The 24619-nt window shown below is 32.5% G+C and overlaps 2 protein-coding genes across 6 annotated transcripts in view; both read right to left on the reverse strand.

The window, feature by feature from the left end:
• brat (tripartite motif-containing protein brain tumor) overlaps positions 1-24619 on the reverse strand; it is a 349175-nt gene that overhangs the window by 173005 nt on the left and 151551 nt on the right. The window lies entirely within an intron of this gene.
• LOC146533013 (uncharacterized) lies at positions 2272-3686 on the reverse strand. Its single transcript, XM_085196318.1, has one exon. The coding sequence runs from the start codon at positions 3684-3686 to the stop codon at positions 2295-2297; it is 1392 nt and encodes a 463-aa protein (XP_085052444.1). The 3' UTR covers positions 2272-2294.

Below are 24619 nucleotides of genomic sequence, written 5' to 3' on the forward strand. Positions count from 1 at the left end.
TTGTACAGTAGTTTGAGAGTATAAGGGTGTGCACCCCACCACACACCAGACACAGCTCTTAAAGCGTTGATGCCGTTTTCACATTTTTTACTGACATGTTCAGCATGGGCAATTCCGTTCAGTCTTTTATCGAGAATCATGCCTAAGAATTTAACATTTTCTGCTAATTGGATATTATTATTATCGCAAGAAATTTGAAAATTAGGAGTTACTCTCTTTTTGGAAAATACTACCGCTCGGCACTTTGCTACTGATAGTGCCAAGCCATGATCAGAGAGCCACTGGTTTAAATAGTGTAAAGCAGTATTCAGACGATAAGTTATGTCCTCCACAGATTTTGAGCTGTAGTAAAGGACGATGTCATCAGCGTATTGAAGGATGTTACAAAAACTATTGACAGACAATTCAAGGTCATAAGTGTATAAATTATACAACAGAGGACTGAGAGCAGAACCTTGAGGCAAACCTTTCCAGACAAGTCTGGGAGGTATAGTAAGAAGTGGATGTTTCACAGATATCGATCTACTGGTCAGCAGATTACATACGAAATGAGCCATCCTCGGCGGAATACTCAGCTGGTGCAATTTTTGCCTGAGTACCGGAAGAAGAACATTATCATATGCAGATGCAACATCTAGAAAAACACCAACCAAATACTCTCCTTTGGCATACGCTCGTCGAATGTCTGTAGTAAAAACACTGAGACTATCTGTGGTACTTAACCCCTTTCTGAAGCCAAACTGAGAGGGTGCTAAGATATTTCTGCTCTCCACTATCCACTCCAAACGATTTTTTATAAGCCGTTCCATAATTTTTGATAAAGCAGAAGCTAGAGCAATCGGTCTGTATGAATTAGGATCAGAAGGACATTTTCCAGGTTTTAGGATGGGAATAACATTTTGGAACTTCCAAGATTCGGGAATGTTACCTGATTGAAATATGTTATTGATTAAATTTAAAAAGTGCCTCTTAGACTTCTCATTTAGTCTGGCAATAAAAGAGTAAGAGATACAGTCCTCACCTGGACTTGTATCTCTTAAATCCGTTAAGACATTTTTGAGTTCTTCGAACGAAAAATTTGCATCCATTTCATCCGAAGATTCAATCAGTGGGGATACAAATAAATCATAAGATGGTACAAAGGGAGGAGCAAGTTTGTTAGCAAAATCATTAAGCCATAAAGAGGGATTATTGGAAGTAGGACTGGAACTATTGTTAAGAGAACGACGAAATCTCCTAACATTCGTCCACACAAGTGAGGAAGAAGAACGAGGACTAAGGGATTCACAAAAATTAGTCCATCCAAGTTTTTTCTTTTTCCCAGTTAAGTTTCTAAATCTCTGCGCTTGTACTCAATGTAACTCTCCATAATCATACAGGCAGCATATGATTCTTCGGCAGATGTTCGCCGATCGACAGAATCAGAGCATTCCTGATCCCACCAGGGATTGAAATGCATCCAATTCTGAATGGAGTGTTTTTTAGGAATATGCAAGTCAGCTGCAGACAAGATGGCAGAGACAAAACGATCATAGCAAAGAATGATATTCTCAAAATTACCGAATTCAGGAAGATTGCCCAACATGCAATCCACAGAGTCAGCATACTCATTCCAGTTAGCTAGTTTTAGGTTATATTTAGAGGAAGAATTTAGAGGGGGAGCAGGGGAATGTCTATTATGTATAGAGAGGAGTATAGGGAAGTGGTCACTACCATGGGTAGAAGGAAGAACAGACCATGATAGCTGGGAAGCAAGAGAAGGAGAAGATAAGGAAAGGTCAACAGCGGTCTTAGGATTCTGATTTGGATTAACCCTACGAGTCGGAGAGCCATCATTGAGAATGCAAAGAGATACATCATCAATCATGTCTACCAACGAAGGAGAAAATCCATCACAGTAATAACACCCCCACAATGAGTGATGAGTGTTAAAATCACCCAGGACCAACACAGGACTGGGAAGAGAAGAGATAATAGACTTAAGCTCAAGGAAAAGAGAGGGAGAGGGGTGAGGGATATAAATCGAAAGGAAGGAGATATTAAAAGCCCTCACAGCAACAGCATTAATCTGTTGGCTGTGAAGAGGGATAGGGATAAGGGTATAAGGAGAGGAGTGCTGGATAAGGATAGCACAACCTCCATACCCGTCACTTCTGTCCTCCCTTAAACAGGCGAAACCTGGTACCCTAAAACGGGAGCCAGGCACCAACCATGTTTCCGAGAGGGCAATAATGACAGGATTATACAGAGAAATAACGTTAAGTAATTCGTGCTTTTTGGCACGAATACTTTGACTATTCCACTGTAGGAAGCTCAGTGGCTCCATTGTTTAGTATTTTAAAAATTGTTAGTAAATTCTGGGCAACGTTGGACGGTATAGGAAGTTCATCAGCGGTTTGGAAGATGCTCACAAGGGTTTCAGTTAGTGCAACCAATAGATCTTTTCTAGATTCCATTGGACTGTCAACACCTTGGTTTAAAGCAGAACCATTAGGAAGGGAAGAAGGACAATTGGCAACTAAGGCTTGATGAGCTTGTCTATTATATCCCTTTGCTACAGGAGCGCGGGGACGGGGAGACTGGAAAACTGTCTTTCGGTAGGATTTATATGGAGTAACAGGGGCAGCTGAGTTTGCAGATAAGGTGTTAGAAAGTGCAGGTGGGGAAGATATTTCCTTAGCCATATCGGCATAGGATCTGCGGACAGGAGGGAAACGAGCGGAAGCCTCTATATATGATATACACTCCTGAGACATTGAAATTTTGATGGACTGTTGCCTTGCAAACTCAGGACAGTCCTTGTCTGAGGCAAAATGTTTGCTCTCACAGTATAAACAAAAAGAATTTTCCCTGCTTCTGTCACATGCTTCACCATTGTGGGACTCTGAACACTTGTAACACCTTGGCTTCGATCTACACTGTGATTTTACATGACCGAATCGACAACAATTTAAACATTGGATAGTAGGGTATCTATAGGGTTCAACTGGGAGGGATGAATGATATGAAAAGACCCTTTCAGGCAACATTTGACCACGGAATGTGACTACAACCGACTGAGTCGGGACCCATGTAGTCACACCCTCACTGACACACTTTCTATTTAAACGCCTTACTTTCATCACCTGTACACCACTAGAGGGAAACTCCAAGGAACTTACAAATTCATCTAGTGAAAAATCGACTGGGACATCCCTTACAATACCCATTCTTGTAATATTGAACGTTGGGATAACAGCAACATATTTACATAAGCTGAGTATGGGATTGGATAAAAACAAATTCGCTGCAGCAGCTGTTGAGAATTCAACGCTAATTTTGTTGCGACCAACACTTTTCACACCATCGCTGGTGATATTTGTTATTTTATTTATGTGAAGGAATTGGCCAAATTTAATGGGTTTAATGGAAGTCCCAGCTGCAGGGTCTGGAGTTTCCCTTGACACATATACTATGAAAGGGCCTTTGTCTGTATCAAGGTAGGACTTAGGACTTTCAGATAAGGAAGGGTGGACATATAAATTTTGAATGGATGGAGTCGCAGTGGCCGGGTTAATAATAGTTTTTTTAATAGTTTCATTGTTATTATTAGGTGTATCATCACCTTGTCTTTTTCGGGAAGTCGATTGTAAACCACCTATACCACCTCCAGGGTCAGGGGGATCGGGTGGATGCTCTGCATCCATTTTACAGCTAATTAACCTAACTTACCTATTAATATATCTTATCTAACAACAAAAACAACACAAACACTTACACAAACCTACCACCTTAACCACACAGATCTTTTATTTAAAAAACTGCAATTTGTACTAAAAAATTATGAATATTATACACAAAAATAAGATACTCTCACTACCACGTGTGTCAACCATAACAAACGTCAGCGAAGTCAATGTTTTTTTTTTGTTTATTCTGTTAATTCGGTGTTTTTAAATTGTTTGTCAAACCACACACCTATTTTAATTATAATTATAATTGATGAAAAAACATTGCTTATCTTCCATAATTTTAAGGATTCGTGAAGAACTGTACTCATGTTATCTAAAGGGTTTAGATGTTACTTTGGCATGGATTCCAGGGCATTCTGGAATCAGTGGGAATGAATCTGCAGACTCTTGTGCTAAATTAGCCATCCAGTGTGGTACTTTAGATCACTTTTCTATTTCGGCTCAGGATCTGCTGTCTCTTGCACAAGCTCATTTGGATTTGTCATGGACTAAATTCTGGGAATTGTCAAAATCTCAGAAAGGTAAGTATTATGCCACTATTCAACCCAATATCCCAAGGCGACCTTGGTTTTTTTCTCAAAAAATTACTGAACGGAGGGTTTTATCAACTATTTGTCGTTTGCGCCTTGGGCATGCTTGTACGCCTGTGCACCTAGCCAAGATCAGGGTCAGGGACCACTCACTGTGTGAATGTGGGCTGGACGACGGTTCACCTTCCCACATACTTTTTTCCTGTCCTAAATTAATTCATCCCTTATATGATGTTCTTCCTTATAAAGTTCCCCGTCCTCTTAGTGTTCAATGTTTGTTAATGTTTGTGTTTAGTCCTCTATGTAAATTTTTATGTAAATATATTAGATATAATAATATTAAACTATAAATTAATATATTTGTAAAATACTATTTACTACTAACTCATGTTCATGTATATATTTATTTTATGATTTTTTATTTTATAGGTGAAGGCAACACTTTAACTGGACTCTTTTTGACATGCATTCTCCTATCGTGTAATATAATCTCTTTTTTACCGTACAACCTCCTTTGTGTGTTCTCCATACAACGTGACATTGGCGAAGTGAATAGTGCTCAACTGGCACGCTCGAAGCGCCATAAATAAAGAACCGAACCGAAAACATTGCTTAGTTATTTATATTACTACTTTCTACATGCGGCTTTTACAGTGGAAGAAACTAAGTCCAGCATGATGATCATTCTACGTGTTCTAGGTACGTCTGCACAAACAGTAGGTTACATTGAAACTATTAAAATAATGTAATATAGCATTTAGATTCAATTCAAAGTAATTTATAACAAGTATCATCAATAAAACAATATTCCCAACATTGAATTTGAACTCGCCGTCTATAAGAACAATATCAAATATGGTAATCGCAATTGTGCTACAACAGAGTTGATTTAAATATAACCATAAATGGCAAGTCGTAATTTTTCTTTGCATTTATCATTTCAATTGGTTGGAACATTGTAGTTAGTGTTTATATAATTTATGCGAGCGCGAAGTTGCATTTGGGACCGAGTTCAGCATTAAACTACTGTCATTGAAAATTTAATCATATTTTTGAAATGTTTGCTACCGTATATATTATCTCTAATTAAAAAATAAATCAGCTTCATTCTGTATCCCGTATAGAAGAGTAGGCAGAGGGAACCTAATTTTGAGACACTCTGTCCCCCACTTTCCGCCGCCACGCCGCTCAACGCCGAAAGATTATTAAAAAACGATTATTATTATTATTATTAGAAGATATGTTTTTCCTGTTTGGCTTGATATAGTGCGGCGTTTGGTTCCGCCACTTCCAATTTTACTCAACACGGAATATTACTATGGAGTAAAAAGTGGAGTAATTTATGTGATACAACAAACACTAGGCTCCCGAGTGAAAATAAGACATTAGCATATTTTTTATTGATTATCTAAAACAATTGAACGAGCTAATTTGTCTGTCTGATTTGAAGTCATAATTATATGTATTTACATGTTTATAGATTTCGATAACATTTTAGACTTTTCTTGGACGAAAATTATTGGAAAATGAGAGAGACAGAAAGAAAATTTTTTTTAAACACCAGTGATTCACATGTGGCTTCACCCGCTTAAAATTTTTGATCTATTTTATCCGAATTATACAAAATCTTAACATAATCTTAATTGGTAGCCTACGTGTCATTCTGATGTATAAACTATATTACTGAAAAGTTTTATCCAAATCTGTTCAGTAGTTTTTGCATCAAAGAGAAAACAAACATCCATTCTCACAAACTTACACATTTAGTAGTATATCATTACTTTTTAAACCGGTCAAAAAGCTGACACATGAAGCTTTAAGTTCTAAAAACTTGCAGCTTAGTTATAGTGTAAAAAGTCGTAAAATGTTGATGAGTAAACTAGCCGGGGTATAAAGTTTAACTGACGTTCCACTGGGCTAGGATCCAGGGATTACGGTAACATTATCATTCAAGTCTCTATATTCCTTACATTGTTGCATACTTGAGAAGTATTTTAGTTAAATAATATATTAAAATATTGTAAAAAGTTTCTGAAATCCGGTTTATAGATTTAGTTTACGTATATATTTCTTGTAAAGTTTCTTAATATTTTGTATCTCTCCTTTTTTGGTGTTTTACTATATTTTTATAAGAAAATTAAACATTTTGTGGTGGATTTAGCCTCAATAGTTACATTAGATCGAAAAAGGCAATGGTATGGTAATGTGTAGTTACTTACTATGATAAACTAATCAATAAATAAACATCTTATATCCCGCATATAGTAAAGTAGATATGGGGAACCTAGTGTTAAGGCACTCCGTTTCCCACTTTCTGCCGAATTCTGGAGACGATGCGTGTTGAGTGGCGGAACTCAACATCGTGCTAATTGTAGAATAAAAATGTCTAATATATTACATAATTATATTAGATATTTTTATTCTACTATTGCTACGTAATCTTTAATTTCCATATAATATCCACTATAATAAAGCTTTAAATATCTATATACAACGACGTTGCAAGCTTAGCTTAGTTGAAAGTTTAACATTTCAGCGATCCCGGTGCTCGGGATTAATAGACACTTACGTAACTTCGTCCTATAAATGTAGGTGTAACTGAATAAACAGCGGAAATCGTCGTTTTAATATTGGAAACGAGATATGAAAATAATATTATATTGAGATTATTTGTATTTTCGTAATAGGCAGTGAAAAGCTAGAGTCAAAACACTCCATTTAACACTTTCCGTCAATTTTTCGGTACGATTGTATTAAGTGATGGAACTCAACGAGCTTTAACTTGTCACCAGAGTGAATAAAGGGGGTGTAAGAAATAATTTCATTTTCCGAGTTGATTAGAACTCAGAAATGTCACGCTTACAGTCAGACGTTACACCACTGTGCTACGACGGCCTCGTTTAACATAGTTCCGAGAGAAATAATCTTGAAAATAATTAATTCAGCGCGAATATTTTTTTATTTTACGAAATTTATGATTTTTAAAAGATTTTTTCATGATTGAATAATGTTAAAAAATAATAATGTAATGGAAAAAGTGAAGACAAACATGATTAGTTGGTTGGAACACGCTGCGAGAAAGAGCTACGAAAGATGGTGTCTTAACACTAGGTTCCTCCTGCCTACCAAAGCGTGAAAAAAAATATTTTATGAAATTCACTAGAAGATTATTTTATTTAGATATCTTTAAAGATAATATTACATAATATAATATAATATTTTTAATATTATAATATCATATTTTATTGGCAGAAAAGGTAGTGATAAAAATTATTTTTTGAAAATAACTACTGTATTTCTAATTACACGAGCGAAATTAAACCTGGTTTATATCTTAAAGTTTTGTGAGACATCGTACAAAATGTAAATCAATTAATAAAAGAAAATAAATTATATAAATAATTAAATTGTATTTAACCAAATAACTTAATAAATATATTATTGCCAATAAATTCAATTACATGAACTTTAGTAATTTTATTCACAACTGAATAAGTCGTAAATATACGAGTAAACAGATTTTAACAGCTATTATGGTATGATATTCGTGAAAAGTATGTTTAAACAACATATTTACATTTACAATGAAAATAAATTCATATGATATTGAAGTGGTTTTCCATGATATTAGCTTCACGCATCAGAGCAATATCTAACTATAACCGCAACGTTTATGGGTTTGATTCCCATTCTGGGGAATGAATTTTCTTTTTTTCGGTCTGGTAAGAAGAAAAAGCGCTAGGTTCAGTTCCTCCAATCAACATGCAATATCTCGAAAATTTGGTGGAAATTGGAGAACGGAGTGTCTTACACTATGTTTCCTCTCATTACTCTGCTATATGCGTGAAACATCATGAGCTAAAACAAAAATAAATTGAAAACTGCACAAATAGTAGATATTTTGAATGTTATTTCCAAACCCTACCATCTTTTAAATCTTTATTGACTGTTTGTTCTATTGTATTTTGTTGGGTCGACTTTTTATTTCGGTGTTTTTCTCTTTCACAAAAGAATTAACTTGAACTGCTTCGTCGATAGAGTTTGTGAAGTCGACATTCTTTAAAGTGAATACACAAACAAATTGAGAATGTTTTAAGATGTTTAAAGATTTAGTTGGAATTTGTGGAATGTTAGTACTATTTTGTTTAATAGAATTATACTTTTATAAGTAAAACTTAAGCTTTTTAAGCTTTTTACATAATATTTTTTTTTCTATAATTATTTTACAAGCTAAATTTTATTTTTTTATTTCTTTATCTGTCATATATCAGAGTAGGCAATGTCATGACACTAGGATCCCTTAGTGACAAGAGACTCCATTCTCCACTATACTAACTATTGGAATTATAAGACACTCAGTGAAAATAATATTGAATTTGTCTTTACTCTTAGTAAACTAATGCTAACTACATTAGGAGTCATCTTTATTTAACAAGATCGAGGTTTTGATGAAAACGTTTTGATATAAAAAAAAATTGGAAACGAGAGTGATGTGCCACTATGTATTCACTATAAAATTAAGGAGTTTTTATAAAATGTTTTTTTTCTAACTTTATTGCTCTTATAGTATTACTTGCACAGATCTCATATTTCAAATATAAAAACAAACTTAATAGTGTGTTAGCAAAGTATCAAAAATCATTTCATAACTTAGACGATAGTTAAACAACTTTAGTGACACTTAAAACTCTGTTGACTCCACACCTACGGAACTTTCATGAACTAATATAAAAATTTCTCAACCTAAGTCATAAGTAAGTCTTATGTGAATTTAAAAATGTGGAACTAACACCGACTGAAGTACCAATAATCTGGTGTTAGCAACGGTAGCAACCAGTTCGGACCGATTTTAACCGGCTTTATCCGCTTCTAACCGGATTTTTCCAGTTTTACGGACGAGAACATGCCGCGTTTTTGATTCAACGCGTTGTGTTTGTGACGCTTACATCGCTAGTGCTTTAAAAGATTTATGGAACTTTTTATTGGATGTAAGGATTTTAGTGTAGAAATCTCGAGAATATTTTGAAATACTCTTTATATTGCACTTTTATGAAGAAAATTCTATTTAGATATTTTTTTGTGGTTTTATGTGAAATATGAAGTCTTATTAGAAATTTAATTTTATACTACAGTCGCGATGTATATGACAATGTTAGTAAATAATCTTCTGTACACATAAGGGTCACTTTTAAATAATCATTTCTCAGACAAAAAGAAATTATACAAATAATAATGTAATAATTTACTAGCTTCATAGTGTATCCCGTAAAACATCGAAATACAAATAATTTTCCACCGAGTGGGGATTGAACCCACAACCTTTGCGATAACAGTTAAGCTTTATTCTAATGCACCTCCACTGCTATGTTATGATTTTTACAAAAACTAACAGATAGACAAGATTTTTTTAACACACTAAATTCACTCGACAAGAGAGCACAGCACAAAAAGAATATTAAATATTAAATGCAAGCTGTGAACGTGCAAATTGGCAAAAAATATCAGAAAATACATCTTCTAAAAGGGAACCAACTGTCAAGAACGGAAAACACTAATGAAAAGAAATAAGCTTATTTCATATTTTCCTTTTGCATACCTTACTTTGTATATATTTCTACGATGGCATCGGAATATTTGTGTTCAACGTAAGAAAGTAGAGTCGATAATATTAAAGCAATCACGAATTCTGTCTGTCTAGGATTCTAGGTAGTCTAAGTGAAAAATTCTCAAATGGAAAAATTCTTTAGGAATATGAGAAATATGTTATTTCTTTATTTTACAGAGCTCACTTGTTCTTGTTTTGATATTTTCATAAATACTCAGAGAATTTTGCAATCGTTTTATACGATGTAAGGGCTGGGCTAAAATGTTTTTAAATATGATATTTTATTGATATCATTTTTGAAAAATGTCCCACTGAGTTTCTTGCGCCGGTTCTTCTCAGCTGAGACATTAACATTAGTGGGCTGGTGGAATTGGTGGTAATTGTTTGACTTTCAAAAAATGAAACATGTAATTTCTTATTTTGAATAAAATTGACTTGATTTTGATCAATACCATTTAAAGCTGTAATCTCCATTAATAATATTTAAGTGAGATATTACTCATATTTTATAACAACAGACAGGCATATTTGTTGAAAAACTAAGAAACTATAGCACATTCTATATAATGGTTCAAAAAACTCAGCTGTGACACGAAGAGCTAAAGGGCAAACTGGTAATAAGATCACTCAGCTATCCCTTGAGTAATTACTCATCTAATTCAATAACCTACATTAGATTTGCGAATGCGAATCTGGTAAAACAAATTTCTAATATTTATCGAGAAATAGTAGTTATTTGCACTGTAACGGATTGTCCCATCAGCCACTAAAGAACAAGAGCGTCCAATATTTCAAGGGCTTTCTATTTAATTGTATTTGGGCAGAGGATCGAAGGAAAACATTCTTGAGACCTAGAAGATTTTTGCGAAGATAAATTCATATGATGTTGAAAGGGTTTTTCATGATATAAGATTGTTTGAACTATTGTTTTGGTTATTTTTGATTATTTGTATAGGTATGTATACTAGGGAAGTAATTGGAAGATAATGTGAATGGGATTTAGGATACTATGATTAATAATATTAATAAACTACGCTACTAAGCATAGAAGGCTTAATTTGAATATTAACAATCTTTACTTTATAAGCTAGCTTTTGATATCAAAATTATATGTAAATTCTTATCTCGATATTAATAGTTTTTTTCGCTTTGCGTCGTATTCAGAATGTAGCAGGTTACGCAGAAGGAACGTAGTGTTAATACACTTCTTTCAACGCACTCTACCAAATTTTCGAGATATTTTATTTTTTTACTGGCGAAACTCAATGTCCCACTTTGTCTTATATACTCAGACGTTGTCCCTTATACTATAAATTATAGCCCCTCATCTCATTTCATATAAATTTTAATTAAACATTTCTCACAAAATCCAACCCCATTTGAAACGATGCCATCGAAATCGCACCTCAATTAACACCTATAAATCGTCGTTCGGAAATAAAATAATCGTTTCATGTAATTTTTAATTAACCCTTTCTACAATGGGGCGGCGTTAAGTTCCGCCACTGAACACGACATCTGTCAAATTCAGCTGGTAAGAAAGGGATGGAGTGTTTTGACAGTTGAGTAACGGAAGAGTATTATAGACGTATATCATACATATGTATATAGATATTGAATGTAACCACTTCTCCAATAAAAAGACAGTTTAAAGACACTTAAAGACACTTAAAAACACTTTTGAAAAAATATAGTCATTTAATCATAAACCTTTTTAATAACCAATATCTTGTTTATTATTACGAAAAATATCGAAGTAATCTTTTCTTAATTGTTTCATATCAATTACACGATAAAAAAAATATCGAGCTAAGAGATAATTTTGTTTTCGACGTTCCCCCCTTTATTATGCGGGAACAAAGGATCATTTTAATTTTGTATACTCAAAACATCAGTATTCAAGGAAAATGTATCGGTTTGAGGGTATCTTCACATAAATTTGTTTACCGTTAGTAATGAAAGGAAGTAAGTATTTACGAAAATGAAAGAACAAATGTTTGTGAGTTTACGTATGGGATGAACCAAGAAGGTATTTTATTAAATAATTGTTGTATGTTTATTGATATTTAAATAAATGGGAAGATTACATTTAGTCTAATGAAAGTGACTAAGAAATGCGTCATAATATTATAATTGCCCGAAGGTACAGTCAGTTACATAGAAACGATTAACTATAGGCGTTAATCGTTTTTATGTATTTTTGCCTTCCTCCAAAATTGGACTATTTAACACAAAGTTTCTTTTCAATTCGAACCATTGGTTCCAGAGATTAGCGCGTTCTCCCAAACAAACTCTTCAGCTTTATAATATTTATACCGATTTATGGTAAGAAATATAAAATATGTCCTCTAGAAGGATATAGAGATTATTAATTAGTTAGTCTGTCCACTTTAAATACGAGAGAAGTACTCGTATACAAATATATATTTATAACATGTTTTTTTAAGTTAATATTGATATCGTCCACACTATGCGAAAATGCCTGAACTCCGTCATAATCAATCACACGACTGATTGTTCGCGCCCTATTGTTTTCATTGTATGTGCACTGTGCATCCAGTGCCAGTGCCAGTGCCAGATAGTTCCTTTTAATAAAGAGGTTTTACATCGAGAGAATATTATATATAATACTAGCGAGACAAACGCGGCTTCTCTCGCTTAAAAACTTATTGTTATATTATGGCCAAATTATACATATTTACATAGCTATATTACTGTAAATTTTCATCTAAATCCGTTGAGAAGTTTTTGCGTGAAAGTGGAACAAACATACACAGCAGGATTAGTAATATACTCGTATATTTCGCCTTTATCACTTTTAATTTAAAATTTCAACCCTTTTATTTGACATTATTTATATTTTTATTACATTTTAGGGTGATTAAAGAGTAAAATTAAAATTTTCTTTCTTCGAGCTTTTCTGCTTTTTGTTAATATAATCCCCAGGGTGCCTGATCCCGGGGTTGCTTAACGTCTATTGATAAATTACTTTGTCTTCATTTTTATTTATTTCAGTTTTTCTTTATTATTTGATGGTGGGAACGTAATTGAGGCTGTCGTAGCACAGCGGCACAACGTTTAACTGTAAAATGCGACGGTTAGGAGTTCGATTCCCGTTTTCGTTTGTCTTCAGTAATCTTACTACCGGTGAGTTTATTTACCTGTAACAAAAAAATATGGTATGTATTTTTTAAAAAATAACAAACTTTTTATAGCTTTTTCAAATATATTTTAAGAATCTTATTTAAATATTTTTAACAATGACTTAGCAACAGATCGAGAAGTGTAATTTTTCTTGCATGAAGCTAACAAAAAATAGGTGATATACTTGACTTACGGTGATGATCTAAACAAAATTTTTATATAAGAAATCAATACCAATATGAGTTTAACATAAAAGTAACAATTTCTTTACCTCAACTGATTGCCAATACGATTTTTCCATACACAAGGACTCCCTAAGGGACAATAAAAAACACGCATATCAAATTTCGACAAAACTCTTTCACAATCTAACGTGATGATGATATACATACGTACATACGTAGTTATTTAGATCTATACGAATAAAGGGCTGTAGTAGTATATTGATGGATATATAGGTTTTGTATAATATTTGATTTTTACCGTAAATTTTTGTTGTATACGATAGGAACATTTATTGGCAGCCTTTAAAAACCTCAGTGATCCTTTTGTGGTACAAACTTTCATTATTTCCTATATATCACCTATGGCAAACAAGAATTTTAAATATATATATTTCATTTTTATGATTTATTTGATTTTCCTGGTTTTCGAGGTGGTGTAATATTTTACTCCTTAATATTTCGTTATATTGCGAATTAGGTAGAAAAACGTCTTAACACTTATAGCGGGGTATCCAGAGAGGAGGGAGCCTCAAACACAACGATCTTTGCATAGCTTAGGTACCTATATATATCGTATTTAATAATTAATTTGCTGGTTATGTATGTGACAATGTTATTAACTAAATTAAACTAAAGCAATATATTTAAAAAGATAAAGAAGCGAGTAGTTCTGAATTCTTTTTTTATTACTTAATTTTATTAATAATACTCTGCAATACATACAACTTTCTAAATCCCACAAAATTCACTCCCAAATTTCATCCCACAAAGGCAATACCTCAATGTCTTACACATTCTAATAAGCGTTCCTTATTTACAGTTTCAGCGGATGACAGCTGTTACGCTTTTTTTTAAAAAACTAATTATTTTTCCTCGCCCTCGTTACCGCCTTATTATTTTGACAACGAAGTAAATTAATATTGTTTCTCCTCTTTGTTGAATTATTAATTTTTTTGTGCTTTTTTGTATATTAATTTCGTGAAAGTAAGTTAGGAATTGTCGCCCAACACGCAAACAGTGACAGGAAGTATATAATTGTTATAATGACTACTTTATTATTATATTTTTTTATGTTTTTACCAGAATTTTGCAAATAGATGGAGAAAAATTACGTTAAAATTGGAACACAAATTTAATATAATTTTTTACTTAACAAATACTGTGCTATAGAGCGATATATTATGTCCTTTATCGAATTCACGATTTCGTCCAGAAAATATATTACACTAGTAAATATTAGCTTAACATTATAAGAGTAAATTAAAAAGAGATTATTTTCATTTTCTCATTTTATTATTGGATTTGAACCGACTACCATATTATGGTATCATTTGACGTTTTGATTGTACCATTAACTCTATCTACTATGACTAATCTTTTGTAGTTGAGAAAACGTTTTTTAGGCAACACTCATAATATAGCTAACTCGTTTCGTATTGTATCTCAAGTATGTCAAGTTCAATAGCGTTTAATTCTAAATAAGGGAAACTGACCTTACGTGCACGAACGGACGTATAATAAATATTAATAATTATTGAAATATCACATTCTCGTTTTAGCGTATATTCCACGACCTTAATAAACATATTATGTATTAAGCATTTATGAACGCGAGAGTGTTGGCATGTTTGAAATTTTGTATGGAATGCAGGGAGATTCCCTTTTGTTTTATATTTTATATGTAGTTTTTGTTCATATGTTTGACTAGCGGACGCGCGCAGCTTCGCTTGCGTATTTAGGGGTGAATTCTAAAAAACCATGAAACACATGTTCAATTAAATATTTTTAAGAGTCTACATTTCAAATTTTATAATATTCGGTGGCGTTTTAAAGATTTTTCCATACAAATTTTCAACCCCTTATTTGCACCTTTAGGGGGTGAATTCTAAAGAACCATGAAACACATGTTCAATTAAATATTTTTAAGAGTCAAAATTTCAAATTTTATAATAATCGGTGGCGTTTTAAAGATGTTTCCATACAAACTTTCAACCCCTTATTTGCACTCTTAGGGAGAGAATTCTAGAAAACGATGAAACACGTATTCAATTAAATGCTTTTAAAAATCTTAATTTCAAATTTTATAAAAATCGGTGCCGATTAAAATTTTTTTCCATACAAACTTTCAACCCCTATTTCTCCCCTTTAGGGTTAAAATTTTTCAAAATCTCTTCTGAGTGGATGTCCAGATTACGAAAGTAAACATCTGTCCAAATTTCATGTTTCTATCATCAGCGGTTACGGCTGTGCGTGCGTCTTACCTCAGTCACTGAGGACAAGTCCTTTTATATATATAGATAAACGGGGCTACCCGATGAAAAACAAAATAAAAAACACATTTATAATATGACTAGTGGACCCGGACGCGGCTACGCCTGCTTGAACTATAAGAATATTTATTAAATATTATATAATATATTTATTTTTATAAGGATGAATATCAAAATATAAGTTAATTTTGGGTGACGTTTTCTTAAAACAACAAACAAACTTTGCAAACCGTTGCTTAGCAACGACGGTTGTTATTAACATAGCAGAATAAATTGCATGTCAAATTAGAAATAAGTATTTTAATATATAAGTATATATGTGTAATGTAATGTTATATAGCCTATAGCACTTCTGAAGAATGCAGCTTTCATACAAAACAAAAACAAAGTAAATCGGACCAGTACATCCAGAGATCTTAGCGTTCAAACAAACAAACAAACAAACAAACAAACAAACAAACAAACTCTTCCGCTTTATTATATTAGTATAGATATTAGTTTAAAACTGTATTTGTAACAATAACCAAAAATATATTAAAAATGATATCATTAGTTACTTGTTTTTTTATAATATAAATTGTTTAAAACAATCTTCTAATTTGTAACACTAAAAACATTTTATATAACTGTTCATTGTGGTCTTAGTTTTATCCAAATAGGAACGACTGCCAAAAAATGGGCTGGACTACGATGACTTCATCATCTCTGAAAAAGGTCTTTTAAATATATTATAGCGAATAACTCGACGAGTGTTCTCCGTTTTTCCTTTACTTTCCTTTCCTTGGATAAATGGAAATAAATCACGCTTCTGAATGGGAATTGAACTCAGGAACATCGCGTTTACAGACACTGTTCCACTGCACCACTATGGCCTCAATCTCTAATTAATTTAGTCTCTACAATAATAAAAATAAATTATTTTATTAAAATATAAATTTATTCTGTGCACATAATTGTTTATAATTCAGCTGTCAAACATTGAATAGGAAGTCCAACTCCGAATAACGTTACCGCAAAGTTAAGCAACCGGTAACCTTGTACCAATTTTCGCTTTCTTGTCACCGATTGACTTTCGCTGTTGACCCCAAAGCCGGACCTTGACGTCGCGTCAGCATATTACGTTTTAAATATAACGTAAATTGTATACATTTTTATTATTTATTTGGTTATTTCACACATTTCTCATAGCAAAATAAATCTGTAATAAATTTAGCTAAAGCCTGTACGGTAATTTACGTACTTACACAATAAGCCCAATCATTAATATGGAGATAATGAAAATTTTAATTAACCAAAGTATGTTTAGTTTGTATTACACAAAATTAAATTAGGAATACCCAAGTGTAGATTTATATTACAACACATGTTATATGAAATCCCTAGTACGGCTTATATTCATCAACTTTTATATAATCGTACTTTTACAGAATAATAGATTAAAGACTATAATAAAATTGCCAGTGGCGTAGGGGCCCAAGTGTACGACTTTAAAAATGAGTGTAATAATACTCCTCTCTCATTAACACACTCCTGTTTCCCACTTTCCCCAGAATTGTGAAGGAATCGCGTGTTGAGTGGCGGAACTCAACGCCGCGCTTTGCCTCGTTAAATTATTATTTAATACAAAATAATTTCATATGTAAACTATAGAAATAACTGGACTAGTGTTCTTAATCCTTAAATCTCAAAGTCTTGAAGCTTACGAATCTGCCGGGTTATTGAATAATTAAGGGAGTTTCTATTAAGCGGAGTTACGAGTATATCACTGAAGAAGGGGTTTGACCTTTCTTATCTAATATTCTTAATATCCTGTACACTAAGTTTTAGCCATTATTACCATATTCATATAAATTTAAGCCTTATTTGCATAAAGTTAGGCTTTTAATTCCTTTGGAAAGTTATTCGCACGTCGCTTCACCTAGTGATGAGCAGTAAACTCTGCTATTTCGGTAATTATCATGTAAGTACCGTCATTAATTTGATTTACTTCATTTATCAAGCAGGAGTTAATGCCTATATAAATTGTAGTAAGACACACGTAAATTCTAAGCAAATTTATCTTAAAGTTCGGAATTACTTAGAGACAGTTAAGTGAATGATATTAATCATATGGTATAGTCGTATGTAGGTTCGAAGGTAGGTTGTATATTATAGACAATTTTCAATTTCTTTTCGTTTGAACAAGAAAAAAATATATTTTTGTGAAGATTTGGCATATAAATATAGTAACAAACTCTCTCCTCTCTCTCCCACTCTCTATTCCCAAAATATTATATAAAAATACGTTAAATTATAACTAACAGTGCTTTCGTTGACTTTGAAATCATCGGCAAATTCCAGAGATTGAAACAATCATTTCAGTAAATTTGAAATCTACAACGCACTTACGTTTTCATTATCGATCTATGAACTAATAATAAAAACTGAACAATATAATTGAAAAAAATCTTTTTGTATTTATTGTTAGTCCATTTATGGAGTAACAGGAGCGGAGGAGAGGAGAGCGAAGAGAAGGAAAATGTTATAAAATCGAGATCAATATAAAGAATCGAGCGTGCGACGGGTAAAGTTATATAAAAATCAAATACGACGCACGATTCCTTTTTAAAAAATAAATGAAGCTTATGAGCAACGACTATATTTTAAAGTTGTCTCTGTGTGACCTTTCCTCCACCACGATTCAATGGTCGAATTAATAGATAGCTAATCTACTAATTCGACCAATTATTTTTAGCATATTCTTTGAACGCAAAACATTCATCAAATATGTAAAACAAGTACATTCTACAGTTTCAGTAAAAATTTACAAAGAAGTTTCATTTATTCTTGATACCGACAAAGGTCCTTGTGGAGAAAAATCATACAAAGTTGCTTATACAAATGCGAAACCTGCACCTCGCGTGCTCCAACGGAATACTTGAAAAATACAAATTTTACAAAAGCAAGGCTAAGAAAATAGCTAGTGACAGAAAGTACAATGAAAAGTTTAGCGTTATGCGGCGCAAGCTACTACCTCTAGGGCATCAGTGTAGATGCACCATCATGTACGCATAAATTAGGATTAGTTCCTATATTTTTTTATTTTTTCTTATATTTAATAATAAGTCAATTTTTCTATTAACATTTTGGCGCAGCGGTAGAGCGTCTGATTGATGAAAAGACAAGACGCGGCGTTTAGTTCCCCCACTCAACATATAATTTCTCAACTATTTTACATTTTATAAATATTTTTCAACAAAATGTTATTATTATAAAAAATATTTTAGTTACAAGGAAGAAACTGTTGTAATTTTAGATAAATTGTTTCAATAAACTGTCAAACAAGATCAAAGTATACTCTCAGGTAGACTCTCATATACTCGTATATTTGTCTTTAACTTGTGTTTGACTACAGATTGTTTTCATACTCAAAGAAAAACATATCAATTATTTTAATGAATAGATAGAGAGACGTCTCCGTATCACCAGTAAGGTGGGTATCTCACATGCCAATCGGTGTCAACAGAAACATCTTACAAGTTTAAAATGTATGCTAATCGTTTTATTGTTTAATATTTTCTAACATTAGAATAAGGGAGAAAGTATCTTTTCACAAACTCTACAAACTTCTATTTTTAAAATTTATTACACTATGACCCATAAAAAAATGATTATTACATGTAACAGAAAATCCTCACAACCACAATAACATGGGCAACCTACTCAAAGCTTTCCCGACCTTGCCAAGCTGCAGTGTTCAGTGCTCAGTTCAGTTGGAATTGAAAACGTGTGTTTACTAATAATATCAGTGTTACGGCCAGAGGCGAGACCTAACTGCCTTTAATACGATATTCTGCATTTACTCTTTTTTATTTAACTTTTAGTTCAGATATCATATACTATGATTTGTATATACGGAAGAAGGATGAGACAAGCGAATGATAAGTAATTTCGTTCTGTGCTTTCTGTAGTTTCTTTGTAGTATTTTGCGAATGTAATTAGCCGGCCCTATTGCCTGCCACTAATATTTGACAATGAGAAACTATTACTTTTAAATCAAACTTTTCAAATCAAAAGTTTATCAAGTGTAACCGAAATAATAATTGAATATAATATAATTAAATATCTTCATCGCATATATATCGAGAAAACCGGTACAGGAACTCTGCTCTTGCCGCACCGGAATTCAACGCTATGATTTTACTTGTTATCAGTTGTTACCGGAAATGAAAATAATTCATTTTTTCAATTGGGAATCGAACTCACAATCGTCGTGCTCACAGTCAGACGCTACACCACGTCACCTAAAATTGAAAAAGAATAAAAGAAAAATATAATTATTATAATAAAGACCTTATATCCCTCGATCCCTCGATAATTCTATAAAAATACGATTCTATTTAACGGTTCCCTTATACATTGTTTGATCGTTACTGAGATTCACATAATCGTTGTAGGCGATGGCTTGTGAACCTTTCAGATATGAAATTGAACGTTGAACCCATTGCGAAACTTGAGCGTATTTCTGTTTGAAGATTCCAAAGAATTTTATAACATTATCAATTCTAGTATTTAAGTTAATCCAGAAAACTATACTACGGACGTCGAAATTATTGATAATGGCATAAATAAACAAAGAATATTTTGATTTATATTTTCATATCAATGAATTTTTTCATATCAATATGAAACGAAATTGCTTCTCATCGATAAGCAATAATCGAACAAACTGCACATCGGATTTTAATGTGGTTGCCTTTAATAAACAGAGTCATTTGAAAGGCATATATATACATACATACGAGTATAATGTATAAGTACATATAGTGTATTTTTCAGGTCAATGTTAATTTGTTTGTAAATATATGTAAAATCTTGCAAGCTCAATTTGACCCACTTCACAGTGTCCGATTGAGTTGAAATTTGGAATACAATTTCAGTTCTCATGACAATGAAATTACGTATAATCAATATTATTTTTAATCCAAAATGGCATCCGCAACAAAATGGCGGTTTACAAAGTTTTTAACAATCCATTTAATATACCCATATCAAATGAATGAACTTGTAAAATACAATACACTATGAAAAAATTGCTAGAGACTGGAGATGGAGGCGGCGGGACAGAGACATTTGAAGTAAGAAAGCTAAAAACGACTGAATTTGATAGGAAAGTCATCTTTCAATAATGATGCATTAATAGGAATGAGAAGATTAAGAGAAAACTAAATAGTAAAAAATAAAATATTATTTAAAAAAATCTCTTTAAAACAAGTTTTTATTCCATAAGACATTTGTTCTAAAATGAAAATAATAATTGCCTAAGCTTGTATCGCATTTAAAAAACAGAGAATTAAAACATACGGGATACATGATGAAAGTAAAAAATTATACATTTATGGCTGAAAGAAATTATTTGCTATACCTTATTACCTATAGCGAAGTTATAAAATATTTGTGCAGATTTTATGTGTCTAAGTATTATTTATTTAAATGTTACTATTTATATGGATGAATGACCTATCATCCTATCAATTTATTTAAATTAATAATTATTGTTAGTAGTTTGGTCCAAATTTCATACTTGTTCTTGCTTTATCGTCAGCTATATCAAAATTATTCATTTGTTTAAAATGTTATGTTAATATTACTTAATACACTTCCTTAGGATCCTTGAGAAATTATACATCCGCTTAGATGTACATAAAGTCACTGACCCCGGATGTGGTCACACATAAACGAATGTTCTTCGATATTTCAAAATCACCTTTTTAATATAGATCTGTTATGCATATGTATTTCTTCTTTCGATTTATTGTGGTGGTACGTAGAGAGAACGAAGCGCTACGGTCTCTACAATTGTCACTGTCATCAATCTCTTTATACTCTCCTCTCTGTCACCCCTCGCCTGTCTTATTAAACACTCTTGATTTATAAATCTTTATTACTATTCTTTCTTAGCACATTCTTCTTAAGAGAGAAAAAAGAATGTTGTAACACTAGGTTTCTTCTGTCTTTCTTTATAGGTATGTGGGATACAAAGGGAGACGTTATACAGTAAAACATCTTTATTCAGCAAGCAAGCTTTTTTTATTCACGATAAATGAAAAGGCAAATTAGTGAACCCCATTTCTACCTTTAGTTCTACTTACATTTTCACTTTTGTTAACCATAAAAGGACATTTTGGCCCAAAAACGCTAATAGTGTCAGGTGTTTCTTTTAAGCTCGTAGACTACTATACAGAAGTTCATAATTAGGTGGGTGGGTAATAGCGATAAAAACTAATGAAGCGACCTCCAGCAATAAAAGACATCCGTGCCGTTACGCGCAATCCCGTTTATATCTTATTCGTGACGGTAATATTCTTTGATGTTTTCGTCGTAGGATGGTGAAAATTTTGGACTTTTTTAATAGTTTTTTTGGTAGTGGAAAATTTTCCTGCCTTGCTTGTATGAGGGATTGAGGCCATCGTGGCACAGCGGCACAAGGTTGTGACTGTAGCACGACGGTTGTAGGTTCGATTCCCACTCGAGGAAGTGAAAAAGCGCCGCTTTATGCAAAATACAGTGTGAAGCTAAAAAAAAATGTTTATTGAAATTATTAATTTCATTGAAGAAATTGAAGATATTTAAATGGATTAAAGATATCTTTTTAATGATAATTTTTTGTATCATGATTGTAAAAAAATATTAGAGACGGTAGTAAAGGTTCTGGATTCCATTCCAACTTGTAGATATGAAATATTTTTATTTCTTCTCACTAGAAGCTTTTAACCGTAGGTTTCCTCTGCTTACCCTGCTTTGTGCGGGATACAGCGAGAAGCAAAAAAAAATATGTTAATAAAGGCACCTGTTCCCTATCATTATCTTAGCACGTCAGATCACGTCCGGCGATGATGTTGCTGGGTCAAAGATTAGAAGATCAAATAAACTCTAATGGGCTTATCAGTTACGTGGGCGGCTTGGTTATAGGGCTTGCTTATTTATTGCCTGTCCGCCCTAGCACTACCTACTTATAGGTATGTATTTGTACTTTATTTGCAGGAAGTCTTAATAAAAATATTTGTAGCTTGGCGTGGGGTATGGAGTGTTGTGTTTCCGTTTGCTATTTTCATTTTAGTGTTTACAATAAAAAAAAATATAGATAGTTTAGCGATGGTGGTTTGTCGAATCACACTAAGAGCCTATATGTACTTTTGTTTTGTTTTATTTCGATAGTCAACGCGGATTGTCTCGAAAACTGGGTGGTACGTGGAGAATGAAGAGTCTTCACTAGGTCCGCTCTGTCTAGAGTGATGATGCAGCGAGAAGTCTATAATATTAAATAAAAAAAATAATAAAACTTTGAAATTACATCTTCAATAATAGCATAGATATTATTGTGAAAAAAAATTACACTGTCATAATGTTTATGGTTATCAAACGCAAAGCAAATACAAGATTACAACAACTAATAAATTATATTGAAAACACAAACAAGTATGTACATTTAATTTCACTGAAAAAAGCCAACATATTCAAGTAAAACTCATTACTATTTATCTTTGGTGCCGGTTAATTAAACGCTTGGATGTTTTGAATAAATATTGCGGTAGTGCCGGCGCGGCACGTCGCGTCGTCTCTAACAAATAGCGGGAGTGACTGTTGCATACCATATTGTTATTTTCCTTTGTATTTTCATATATTCCTGCTTGCTTTAGCTAATTTATTTATGTGGTTTTTTTAATTAGTTGATTTCATAGTTGGGTGTTTTTTTATTTTTTTATGTAGTGAGTATTTTAACACTTATTTCCCTATCGTATATAGGCATAGAAAATATTACAATACAATCTATAGGTACGTATAATATAATTGTAAATAATTGAAGATATATGAAAAAATAATCATTCTTTAGCAAACTTGAACGGTCTCCAAGAGATACAGGTTCAAATCCCGCTACGTACAATTTTTATACGTTTTCTAATACACTATTTTTCTTACTTAATAGTGTGTAAAATAATATTTTGAAAATGTAATAAAACTCTATATTTTCCGAATAATAATATAAATAAAATTATTATAGTAAGTAAAATACACAATTTTTTAATAGATACTATCACAACACCACAAAATAAATCAAATAATAGATGGCTGTGTAAAAATTCAAACACTTCCTAACATCGATATGCGAAGTTACGGGTCACTGATCGCTATTCTTAAAGGTGTAGAATATTATATACAGCGTGCTCTGCGCGTGAACGGTTCATAACGTATTTTGGTAGGGTTGTCACTTTTAGTAAGTAAAATTAAAAACAATAATGACTATAATATTGTAATATATATTTTTTAAATAAAATAAAAAACTATGAGAGTTAGACATTTTCCGTTTAAATTTTGAAACATTGAGTGTTGAGTACCGGAATTTCATGCTTTATCTTCTTACAAGCAGTAAAATATATATAAAGAAGCAAAAAAAAAATTAACCCTGAGTGGAAATCGAACTCAAAATCATTAATAACGCTGCGCCCCGGTGGCCTCTGTACTAATAGCGCATTTACAATATATAGTAATACATTTCTAACTGTGCATGTTCTATTTTCTTTATGACAGTGTAGTCCCATAATGTGATAATATAAATCATAAATGAAAACGTTGACAGCCCTGTAAAAGATAATACTCCCGAGGTATGACCGAGGACTTATTTTTCTCGTGTCACTTTCATAAGATACATATAACTATAAATCCAGGTCAGAATATTATTGTATAAATCAGCGTGTGTGGAAATGGCCTATAAGATAATTTTATGAGAAAATATGAGGGGAACGGAGTGTCTTAACATTAGGTTCCCTGTGCCTACCCTGCTGTGTGCGGGATACAGCGTGAAGCTAAAAAAAATGACTTGTATGCAACAGATAAGGTGGTTGTGGATTTGATGCTCTAGACAACGTTTTTTATTTATTTTGCTTAGGTCTCATTGTCTTTCAATAGATGGTGAATTCTTTCTTCTTACCTGCAAAATTCAGGGTAAATGTGAAGAAAGGTGCAAATTATAGTTCAGAGCAATACTCATACTGTGCTTACTTACATAATATTTCCTGTTATTAGTTAGAACCAGTTTATAATTAGATGATTTTGATTAACTAGAATTTATTGATAG

This window comes from Heliconius melpomene, chromosome 13 (assembly GCF_056956725.1).
Source record: "Heliconius melpomene rosina isolate 202511_hmr_F chromosome 13, ASM5695672v1, whole genome shotgun sequence".
Taxonomy (NCBI): Eukaryota; Metazoa; Arthropoda; class Insecta; order Lepidoptera; family Nymphalidae; genus Heliconius; species Heliconius melpomene.

Bases quoted from the DNA above. Each gene is read 5' to 3' on its own strand.
- LOC146533013 (XM_085196318.1), bottom strand. From the start codon at position 3,686: ATGGATGCAGAGCATCCACCCGATCCCCCTGACCCTGGAGGTGGTATA.